This window comes from Elephas maximus, chromosome 5 (genome assembly GCF_024166365.1).
Source record: "Elephas maximus indicus isolate mEleMax1 chromosome 5, mEleMax1 primary haplotype, whole genome shotgun sequence".
Lineage (NCBI taxonomy): Eukaryota > Metazoa > Chordata > Mammalia > Proboscidea > Elephantidae > Elephas > Elephas maximus.
The window spans coordinates 125,040,648-125,052,674 of record NC_064823.1 but is presented as its reverse complement, the minus strand read 5'-3'; the positions used below and the strand labels follow the sequence as shown (position 1 = coordinate 125,052,674).

Genomic DNA, 12,027 nt, shown 5'->3' with positions numbered 1-12,027 from the left:
AGGGAAAAAGAGAAACTTACTGCTCAGTTGTCCTGAAACCAGTACCAGAGACTTCACCTGGGGCCTTGTTAGAAATGTAAAATCTTAGGCCCCACCCCAGACCTGGTGAATCATAATCTGCATTTTAAGAAGAATCCCCAGGTGATTTGTATGCATGTTAATGTTTGAGAAGTACTCTTATAGACTGTTCAGGAAATGGATTGTGACACTGCTCCCCATCAATTAACAAATCCTACTTGGCAAGTCAGTTACTCAAATACCCCAAAAGTCTTACTTTCAAGTTTACAGTTACTTGGCACCTAAAATAAAAACCAAACCAAACTAAACCCACTGCCGTCGAGTCGATTTGGACTCGGAACAAGCCTATAGGACAGAGTAGAACTGCCCCATAGAGTTTCCAAGGAGCGCCTGGCAGATTTGAACTGCTGCCCTCTTGGTTAGCAGCCGTAGCACTTAACCACTACACCTCCAGGGTTTCCACTTGGCACCTACCCTACTTAAATTGTATGCCTTTACACTCACTTACCCACTCTTTCTCACCACAGTCACTAAGAATATAGCACACCATCTGGCAAAACTTGGTTCTCTCACTCATTCCACAAATGTTAAGTGACCTTCAACTACATACAACAGTCCATGTTACAGGAATAAGAATTTGATCTAGTCCCCAAAGAGCAATCAAAGCCGTAAGTCAAGTTAGATTTGAACACATAATGGAACATAGCATAGTATAAATGTCATATAAATGGTACCAAATAATATATGAGCCACGTTGAATCAGGTAAGCTATTTGCTGAAGGTCATACAGCAAGTGATTATTAGAATTAGGAGAACCAAATGTTTTAACTCTCAGACAACTATTCTTGGCACTATCATAAAAGGGTATCTGTACTAGGCCCTCAAAAGACAAAACTGGAGTTTGGAAGTAAGAAAAGCAGAAACAGAATTCTAAGCAGGGGGAAACACAAGAACAAAGGCAGGAAGAGCTAATATATGTTTAGGGACTAACTGGGAGATGAGTATATTTATAATTTTAGATTCACAAGGAAGTTATAGGAAATGTGGCTAGAGAATCTGCACTGTGTAATTTTGTATTAGGATTCTTAGCAAGGAAGGGAAAAGTTCAGAAGGACAGCAGGTAGACTACCTCTTCTGAAAGCTTGGAAATCAGGAATAAGGCAATTTAAAAAAACCCGAAACAAACCCATTGCCGTAGAGTCGATTCTGACTCAGAGCAACCCAACAGGATAGAGTAGAGCTGCCCCATACAGTTTCCAAGGCTGTAAATCTTTATGGAAGCAGACTGCTACATCTTTCTCCCAGAGTGGCTGATAGATTCAAACAGCCAGCCTTTCAGTTATCAGCAGAGCGTTTTAACCACCGTATCACCAAGCCTCCTGAATAAGGCAATAGGGACTTAAAATAGGTTTGAATACGTTTGACAAGTAGTCACAATAAATTACTCAGAGAAAATATGTAGTTTGGGATCATGAACTGGCCACACAAAGAAGGTAAGAGATTGTTTTATTAACAGAACCATCTCGGTTTTTTCAGTCTCTAGCTGCTAAAAAAAAAAAAAAAGCAACATGTTAATGGAAGTAACCATGGAAGTGAATAAATTTTTAATATAAAAGAAATGGACAAATCTTGAGGTACAACTGTATCTAGGAGGCTGGAAAGGGGTCTAAGTATTTAAAAAAAAAAAAAAAAAAGAGGGCGGGGGAGGGATTGTCAATGCAAAGAAGAGAGGAAGAAGTCTGAATCCCAGGTAAGGAAAATGTTTCAAGGAGAAAAAAGTAAATGAGGGCCAAGCTTTGGAAACAGAGTTTCTCAGATCCTTTTAAGACATATCTGCCCCGAAGAACTTCATTGTGAACTGTCCCCATGTCAGCCTTGTTCATATTCAAGCATGAATCCAAAGGTATTTCGTAAGTATGAGTCTGAATTTTTAACTTATCTTCATTTTTGCACACCTTCAAAACTACTAAAAACAGTTTTGTTTTTAATGACCAAAGCCAAAGTATTTATTAAAAAATTATTCAATATATTATTGCACGATCCCCAAGTAATGGTGCTTGTTCCTATATTTTAGGATGAAATATTTATCAAACTAATTCAACATCACTATATATCATAAACTGAAAGACATGAAATATTCAGGCAGCTAAGCCAATATGAATATGTAGCAGCTACTCTACACATTGGGGCCCTGGTGGCACAGTGGTCAAGAACTCGACCAAAAGGTCGGCAGTTCAAATCCACCAGCCGCTCCCTGGAACTGCCCCGTAGTTCCACCAGCCGCTCCCTGGAACTACGGGGCAGTTCCACTCTATCCTACAGGATTGCTGTAAGTCAGAATCAACGGGATGGCAAGGGGTGGGTTTTTGGTTTTACTCTACACGTTACATCTACAGAAACAGATCCAGATTGCACTATAATTTATCGCATTCTCAGTGACAGCAGCAGACCTTCAACTTAACTTGGTTATTATCACTTGTGATCATTAACTCCACACATGATATTCCTGCCAATTAAATGGGAAGTAATGTTTTTTTCTTTGTGTGTGTTAACCCTCATAAATCACAGCATTTGAAATGTAAATCAAAATTTAATGACCTGGGCCAAAGTGTTTGTGGCTTTACATTTCCATTAGCATATGACTCAATATCTCAGGAATTCACTGGAAACTGGCATTTGCATCTGTTGGATTTAACCATATTATGGCTGCACCTCAACAAATGGTTCCCTTACAGTCTAGAAGAATTATCTAGTTCCTGAGGGCCTCATTTACTAATAGGAAGTAAATACTCATGAGAAAGAACAGGGATTAATAGTAACATTCAGTTTATTCTTAATTACCCACGCCAATGGAGAGAAACCGTGGTACAGATAATTCGAACACAATAAACACGTTACAAATGTCATTTGTATTGGGCCGTACGTGTGTGCATTCTTAGGCATGGGAATACATTCTGATAAATCACAATATTCCAGATTAAATAATAATTTCCCCTTGGAAAGGTGTCTTGGGCACAGCTGGATAGTATGCTAACTTCTACTTGCTCTTCACACCAAGATACTTTTATTCTTCCCAATAACAAATATTTATTGCATGCCTATATTGATCTCAGCGCTGTGCTAAGCACCAATCCTTCTGAGACTGTGCTCTGACCTAGACACTGCTTTGCTATGACTATAACATTACAGGCTGGGAAAAGAGGTCAGGGTAGCAGGGAAAACAAAGAATAACATTTTAAACGGCCACATTCTTCTGATTTTACTAGAGTGTAAACAAAAGATACTATCAGTCCTCTCAATCTTAAATTAGCTCTTAAGGTTTTCAGACATGTCAGCTTATAATGTAAGGATCAAAAAAAGGAAATAAAATAAATTCAACAGAAGAGACTTCATATTCTCTGAACTTCTGGACTTAGCCGGAATGGCACATTCACTGGTCACTAAAGGTTGATTATACTGAGGATTACTACTTAAGGGACATGCAAAGTATCGATACCATATTCTAACAAAGTTTAGTTGGGCTTTTACTTTTCATATGATAATATAATCTAACAAAAAATCCCTCACTGTAACCCAGGATCGATATTAGAGGAAGAAGTCTTGACACCAGAGTTGGTCTTGAAATCAATAACCATTCATTCATACAAATATTTACTGAATGCCCACTCTGTTCCAGAAACTGATCTGAATATGAGGAATGGAGCAGTGAACAAGACGTACAAAGGTCAAACTCTCCTGGAGTTTATGCTCTAGTGAATGGAAAAAGGCAATAAAATGTAGATATATAATGTATTACACAGTAGTAAGGGCAACGGGAGAAAACAAAGCACAGAACGACATGTGTAGACAATGCGAGGAGCTGGAGGAAGGGCTGCTGTTTTTTACAGGTTAGTAGAAAAAGCTGCAGGAAGGAGATGGCTGAACAAAAGTCTGAAGGAAGTAATGAAGCAAGCTAGGAGAAGGGCTGGGAGAAGAGCATTCCAGGATAAAGACAATGGCAAGTATCAAGCCCCCAAGCCAGTGGCAGACTTGGCAAGTTCAAGGAACATGAGGCCCCTGTAGTTGAAATGGAGGGAGAGCACGGAAGGAGACAAGGACAGAAGGGCAGATCACACAGGTGTGTTAGGGTACCATAAGGACTTACTCTCAGGGAGATTGAAAGACAAGGGAGCATTTAAAGTAGACTGACAGGATGTGACTTTCTTTTAAAGCATCACTCCAAGAACCATGTTGAAAATATGACTGTTGTGGATCCAGGGAGGTTACTGCAATAATCTAGACATAAAAAAAAAAAAAAAAAATCCACTGGCATTAAGTGGATTCCAACTCACAGAGACCCTATAAAGTGGTAGTTTATTCCAGAGCGGTAGTGGTGGAGGTGTTGAGAATTGGTCAGAATCCAGACATATTTCCAAAGTGACAATGACAAGATTTGCTGATGGACTGGATGAAATATCAGAGATGGAAAAAGATTCAAGAATGACACCATCGCTTATGGCCTAAGCACTTGGAAAGATTTACTGAGATGGGGAAGATGACAAGAGAGGAAGGTCTGCCGAGGAATGTGGAGATAGGAATTTGGACATAGGACGTTTGAGATGTTATGAAACATCCGTGTTGAGATGTCAAGTAGCAGCTGAATCTATGATTCTGGGGTTCAAGGGGGATGCTGAAGATGGAGAAACACATTTGGGAACAGTCACCGTATAGGCAATTTTAAAACCACAAAATCTGCTTTAAAAAGGTATGTGGGGGCCATAATAAATATTTTTAAAGGCATTTAGAGTTTTAGCCAAGTTCCTGAATTACCTTATGTCAGAAACTTCCTGAAGACCTTGATGAAGTCTACAAAGTAGACACTAAGGGACCTGAGACTAAATATCACAAGAAAGTAAAGGGATATCAAATGTACCATCTCTTGCTTGTAAAAACATTGAAAATCTCAAAAGTAAGCTTGCTTGCCCAAAACAACTAAGAGAAATTTATATGTTTCTTATAAGAGGTAGTCTTTAAAAAAAAAAAAAAAAAGGTTTTGCATTATCATAGCTGCCACTAGAGGGCTGCAGTTGCCATCTAGAAACACAGAGCTGCGAGACAGACAGACTTGACTGTCTTTCAGGGGCCTTATATTTACTAATGTGGCCAGAAATACAGGGAACCTCCAACAGGACCTGCAGTTGAAGAGCTAGTACTGAAAATGCCCCTGGAAAGACACTGACCACTCAGAATTCTTGAGCCCTCTTCTAATGATAAGAGCTGGCCACTCAAAAAATCACCTGCAACAGGTAACACAGCTTCATGAATGACCAAAACTGACTGGAGATACCATTAGCTGTTATGACCTGACCCATTCCAATGGTTCTGCTTGAGGACATGAGGAACCAGACAAAATTTTCTACTTAAGGAATAGTATTTTTAAAGTTATTATTTCCAATAATTCACTCCCAAAAAAGAGAAGCCTTAGAAAACTTGTGGGTAAAGATGTCCGACTGTAGTGCCAGTGGGTGATGCAGCAGTTTAGAAATAGTGACACTAGTCTCAGGGGAGGCAAAGAATAGCTGTTAAAAGCATTGGTTCTGGAGTCACAGTGGTTTGAATTCTGGCTCCAATACTTAAGGGCAAGTTATGTAATCCCTAAGCCTCAATTTTCTAATCTGTAAAAAGGATAAATATCCTACAGCATTGAATTGTGAGGAATTAAATGACAATGTACATTAAAAAAAACAAAACTCAGCACTGCTCATGGCACCAAGTAAACTCTAAAAAGCAGTTATTAGTTTATTCTTAGAAATGGCTAGTATACAAACACTTCTTCCTTTTCACCTTTTCTACACTGGACTGCACCAAGATGTTTTGTATAACTAAGTCATGTCCACTCTTTGGACAAAAACATTGTGGAAGATAACTATTGTTGTACACAGGTTACTCAACACCTTTTCACTGAAAGTGAAGAATCTGTCTCGGTAAGGTGTCAAACCACTTCTTTCCTCTTTCTGTTCTAAACTTTGATCTTGGTTTCTGATTTAAAAAAAAAAAAAAAAAAAAAACCCATTGCCGTCGAGTCGATTCCAACTCATAGCGACCCTATAGGGCCCCTATAGCACAGAGTAGAACTGCCCCATAGCGTTTCCAAGGAGTGCCTGGTGGATTTGAACGGCCGACCTTTAGGTTAGCAGTCGTAGCACTTAACCACTACGCCACCAGGGTTTCCACTTTTTGATTAGGCAGGGGCAAATTCTAATTTGTCTTAATGTTCTTTAACTTACATTTTTCATAAGCCACTATGGTTGGTTTCCTAGGAGCCCTGGTGGCATAGTAGTTAACAGCTCGGCTGCTAACCAAAAGATCAGCAGTTCGAATCCACCAGCTACTCCTTAGAAATCCTATCAGGCAATTCTACTCTGATTTCCTACTTCCCACAAAATGGAAAATAATCAACTACTTACATATACGGGAGGAAGACCACTTAATAAAACTGAAGGGTTCATACTAAATACACACACCCACATAATTCTATAAAGCAGATATTACTCTAATTTCATAAATGAGGAAACTGAGATACAGAGAAACAAAATAATTTACTGATGACTTTAGGGGTGAATTTTTACTATCTAAAAATGACTTTCAATGAAAATAATTTATTCATAATTCCATGTCGATACAGTCTCAGTTTCTACTGTGGAAGTATTTCTATGGTTTCAAAAACTAAAGACCTAAAACTTAACAAACTATAATTTCTTTCAAAATTAATAAAAATACCTATAATAAGTTTACATTACAAAGATGAACCATAAATCAAAGGGCTTACTATAAGCATGTAACTTTTCAGCATGTGTGGGTTGATACATTCTACTTAAATAAAATGTGTCTGTTTAACTTTTAACTGTAGCAAGTAAATATGGCTAAACAGATTTTCACACAAAGTTGAAGGCTTTATTGAGCATGTCTATTCACAGGCTATGTGGCATATGTGAAATTCACTTTGAAAGGCCCATGGGGAAGGTAATAAGCACCTTAAAGAAACAGGACAGTGGAAACAGAGGCAAAATGAAAGACTACCGTGACAGTCAACTGAGAGAAATATGGTGTGTTTCAAAGAACCACAGAAAGAGAAAAACTGTGGTTTCAAATGTAAGTCCCATGTTAAGTATCACAACTGTGGACAACTTTCTGAATTTCAGGCAATGATTCACAAAAACTATCTTCTCACATAGGCAATTCTATATAAAATGCTCTAGAACAAGGATCTGGTCAACTTTTTCTCGGTAAGACAGCAAATAATTAAGGCTTTACTGGCCATATGTATGGTCTCTACTATAACTACTCAACTCTGCCATTGAGCCACAAAACAGCAACAGGCAACATGCAAATTCATAAGAGTGGCTGTGATCCAGTAAGATTTCATTTTCAAAAACAGGTGGCAGGTCAGATTTACACTTCAAGACACAGCTTGCTGACCCCTGCTCAAAGGCTACAGCTTCCAACATTTTTTAATACCAAGTCCTTAAACACTTTTTATGTTACATATGTACAATATATACATATGTATATTTCACGATGCTTACTAAAAGCAATGTGCTTTCATATCCTTATTCTATTTATCTATTTTCTTTTTTGGTATGGTCATATACCACTAAGTTGATTGCATGAATGGAGGCAGTGATCCATAGTTTAAAAATACTGCTCCAGTGTGAACAGCAGCGAGACTGACTCATGTACTGATTATCCTAAGCAATAAGGGGAGTTCTTTAGTAATAGTAATAGATGGCATTACCTATATTATTTAAAACTAGTGCAAATCACAACAATGACATAATAAACCCACTGCCGTGGAGTCCATTTCAACTAATAGCGACCCTATAGGACTGAGAAGAATGTTCCCCACAGAGTTTACAAGGAGTGACTGGTGGATTCGAACTGCTATGAAATTATACAAGAGAACTTTTAATTTCCCTGGCCTTCTGCATCCCCCCAAAAAATGAGTGAGAAAAGACCTCTCCGTACACCTTTTCTTCACACAGAAACCACAAGCCATCTCTAGATCAATTTTCACCATAAAGTGATCCATAGTAGATGATGAAGGTAAAAAGGATTCAATAAATATAAAAGATGCCCCAAAATCTATTAGAGAATGATTACTGTGCCTAAGTGTTCAGCTAAAGTTTTCCATACATAAACCTACATAAAATCAACTTTTTAATAAGAAAAAACCTGCATAAATACCCATTTTGCACTATCAAAACAATAGCTAAAGTGTGAGCTCCTTGAGGACAGAGATTTTTGTTTACGTTTTTCACTGCTGTGTCCTCAGAGCTTAGGAGTAGAGTGTCACTAAATATTTGTCTCATGAAATAAGTAAACAAACAACAAATTACTAGTTAACTTATTTATGTTTAGGAGCTCTGATGGCACTGTGGGTAAGCACTCTGCTGCTAACCAAAAGGTCGGCAGTTTGAACTCACCAGCCACACTCCATGGAAGAAAGAGGTAGCAGTCTGCTTCCATAAAGATTACAGCCTTGGAAACCCTATAGGGCAGTTCTACTCTGTTGCATAGGGTCAATGTGAGTCAGAATCAACTTGCTGGCATTTGCTTTTTATTTGTGTTTTAGCATTATAGCATTCAAAAAAATGAATCATAAAAATACAAATTTTTAGAAATAAATTTATTTAAAGGTTTCTTTACATTTCTAATGTAACTGATTTATCCATCTTCTGACTGGACAGAATTTAATGTCTGTGAATGTTTTTAGAGGAATAAAGAAATCATCTTACCTTCTTTTTCTGCTCTAAAAACAAAAGTTCTTTGTGTTGTAACAACTTCAAATTTGTTGTCTCCTTGAACTCGTACTGTAGATACAGCAGAAAGGGGAATTATTCCTTTTGAATACATCTCCTGTATTGATTAAAAGAAAAGACAGATACAGAAGACACATTAAAATGGAATTCTCTTGATCTTGCTCAAAAAGAGAATGGCAAAAAATATTTACTATTGTCTCCCTTTTATATCTTCAGTCTAAATTTTAAAAATGACATGAAAATAGTATGCACGCTCACACACTGGCTTAATATCCCATAATGGAAAATATTAAATTCCCCCTTTCTTTTAAGAGAGATGTCTTTTCAATTTTCTCTTCATCTGGAATTAAAAGGCAAAGAAAAAAAAAAAAAAACCCTACTAGAACAGCAATATACAGTTCTAAAGTAACAACAACAAAAAAAGTAACAGCAGCATATTTTTTTAAAAAAAAACAATCTGCCCAAAATCATTTTATGGTGTTTGCAGGCATCTGCTGGCCACACCAGGTACTGTAGCTGAACCGTTTCAGAACTACTGCCACTACATATTGTGTATAAGGTTATACACCTAAGACAACAAACTGCTAGAGTGCATCACTTAGCCACATCACTCAATGCTCTCATAATGAGAATCTTAACCTTACGCTACAGCATTTTACTTTTTACCCTCTCCCCTCATAATAAAAAGTCGGGGAGGGGGGCGGGAATTAGGTTGTTTGCAACTGGTATACACGTATTACAGTTTTTCTCAAGAAGGTCACTCCTAGATTCAAGTTGTTCTCAGTCTTCATTTGCCTGGACCTTCCTAAAGAAGTTGGCATGATAACCACTCCATAATTTCCACTACTTACTAAGGATGTAATGTTTATTAAGCCCGGTATGGGAAAGGAAATTCAAACAGGGTTTATACATTCAAAGAATCTCTAAATAAGAAACCATATAATGAAATGAGAGAAAAGTTTAAAACTGAGTACAAACCAAGGGACATAGGAGTACAAAAATGGAAATTCTGCTTAAAAGGAATCAGGAGTGTTTCCACAGACGTGGTCAAATGTGAGAAACCTTACGTTTACCCAAATAGATAAATAAATGGGTGCCATCCTGCCCAGAAAGAGTAGGTAAAGGAGGTGTAAAGTAGAGAACTCATAATGACTCACAGCAACCGTACAGGACAGAGTAGAACTGCCCCAGAGGGTTTCCAAGGCTGTAATCCTTACGGAAGCAGGCTGCCACATCTTTCTTCTATGGAGCAGCTGGTGGGTTTGAACTGCCAACCTTTCAGTTAGCAGCTGAGAACTTAACTACTGCTCCTTAGAACAAACATCCGTGCAAGTGTCCGGGATTGAACCTGAGACCTCAAACATGCAAAGCACGCACTATACCACTGAGCTACACCCCCAGATGTATAAAGAGTCATTATGAGTCTGAATTGACTTGATGGCGACTTTTTTTTTTTTTTTAAGTAGAGAAATAAAGGGAGTCATAGCGTAGAGTCAAAAGAGATTAGGCTGTAAATCAGGGACTACTCAGCCTGAGACCAGGAGAACTAGATGGTGTCTGGCTACAACGCGTGACTGCCCCGACAGAAGACACAACAGAGAACCCCTGAGGAAGCAGGAGAGCAGTGGGATGCAGACCTCAAATTCTCGAAAAAAGACCAGACTTAATGGTCTGACTGAGACTAGAAGGAACCCAGAGGTCGTGGTCCCCAGACCTTCTGTTAGCCCAAGACAGGAACCATTCCCAAAGCCAACTCTTCAGACAGGGATTGGACTGGACTATGGGATAGATAATGATACTGGTGAGGAGTGAGCTTCTTGGCTCAAGTAGACACATGAGACTGTGTGGGCACCTCCTGTCTGGAGGTGAGATGAGAAGGCAGAGGGGGACAGAAGGTGGATGAATGGACACAGAAGTAGAAGGTGGAGAGAAGGAGTGTGCTGTCTCATTAGGGGGTGAACAAGTAGGCATATTTAGCAAGGTATACATAAATTTTTTTATATGACAGACTGACTTGATCTGTAAACTTTCACTTAAAGCACGATCAAAATTAAGAAAAAAAAAAAAGAGAGAGATGAGGCTGAAATCATACACCAAGGCCACATTACAGAATGCCTGGAATATCAGAAGAGTTTAGACTCATCCCTATGGGGGTACAATGGGTTCCCTTATGTTGCCTTTCTGGCCTTGGTTTGCAATCCATGTAAGAGGATTCCTTGGGCTGTGATCCCACTAGGAAGACCTGACATTAAAATTGAAAAGGAGTTCTCCTGTACAAATGGCCAATCTCACCGAGGTTTTGGGGACCTCCTAATCAACAAGCACCTAGAGGAGAGCAAGTCCTTTGGACATGTGGTCTCCACACTGAGAACATCCTAGGCCCAGGTCAAACAGCTGTAACATGGGTAAAGGGCTGTGTAACATTGAATCGTAACACTGAAAATTAAGAAAAATGGTGGTGGCAAGAACGCAGCAGTGGAGCCAAAGTGGAGAGTGCAGCAGAGCCTAGAGTGACTCAATGGCGGATGTGTGAGGCCAAACCAGCTCTTAGAGCAGAGTAGACTGCATTGTGAGGCTGAGCCGGCCTACTGAAAAGGCAGCACAGCAGAAGCCTCAGCTGAGCTGAGAGCTGTAATACTTGGGAGCATAGGGAGCTTGCTGGGAGCGCAGAGAGCCTGTCCACTGAGACTGAGGTCCCCCACAGAGGAGTTCTGCTTCGAGAGCTGTCGTGATGCAGACCTAGAGCTGGGGCTGGCCCAGGGTTGTCCGGAGGCTGCTGGTTGAGAGCTGGACCAGTCAGTGACAGAGACAGAGCTAGCCAAGAGGAACCACAGAGAGACGGAGAGAGCAAGCACACCCACACCACACAACCCAATACCTGAATCGGCAACATGAACACAGCACCTGAACCAGGGTACACCTGCTGACACCCGAGCCAAGGCATGCCCACCCAGTGACCTAAGAGTGGACATCAGTTTTAAGGTAAACAGGTCCTCTTTGAGACATAAGCAGGTTCCTCTGCTATGGTACAAAGTGGGGCATGCATAGGGGTGGGGTAGGGTGGTTGCCCATAAATCTATTGTTTGTGGTTTGCTTTCTACATTTACTAATAATGGGTTTCATTTGCCAACCCTTTGTGTTTCGTGTGTACAACTCAACCAGACTGGACAGACGTAGCACCCATAAAGGGGTTTATACTACTGACTGGAGT

General features: G+C 39.5%; 1 protein-coding gene across 4 annotated transcripts in view; it reads right to left on the bottom strand.

The window, feature by feature from the left end:
• The window catches only part of ARAP2 (ArfGAP with RhoGAP domain, ankyrin repeat and PH domain 2), a 247,799-nt gene that overhangs the window by 148,527 nt on the left and 87,245 nt on the right, over positions 1 to 12,027 (bottom strand). For all 4 annotated transcript variants that reach the window (XM_049886379.1, XM_049886382.1, XM_049886381.1 and 1 more), the window contains exon 8: positions 8,793 to 8,913. In XM_049886379.1, coding sequence (XP_049742336.1) covers positions 8,793 to 8,913 — 121 coding nt within the window. The remainder of the gene's footprint in view (positions 1 to 8,792; positions 8,914 to 12,027) is intronic.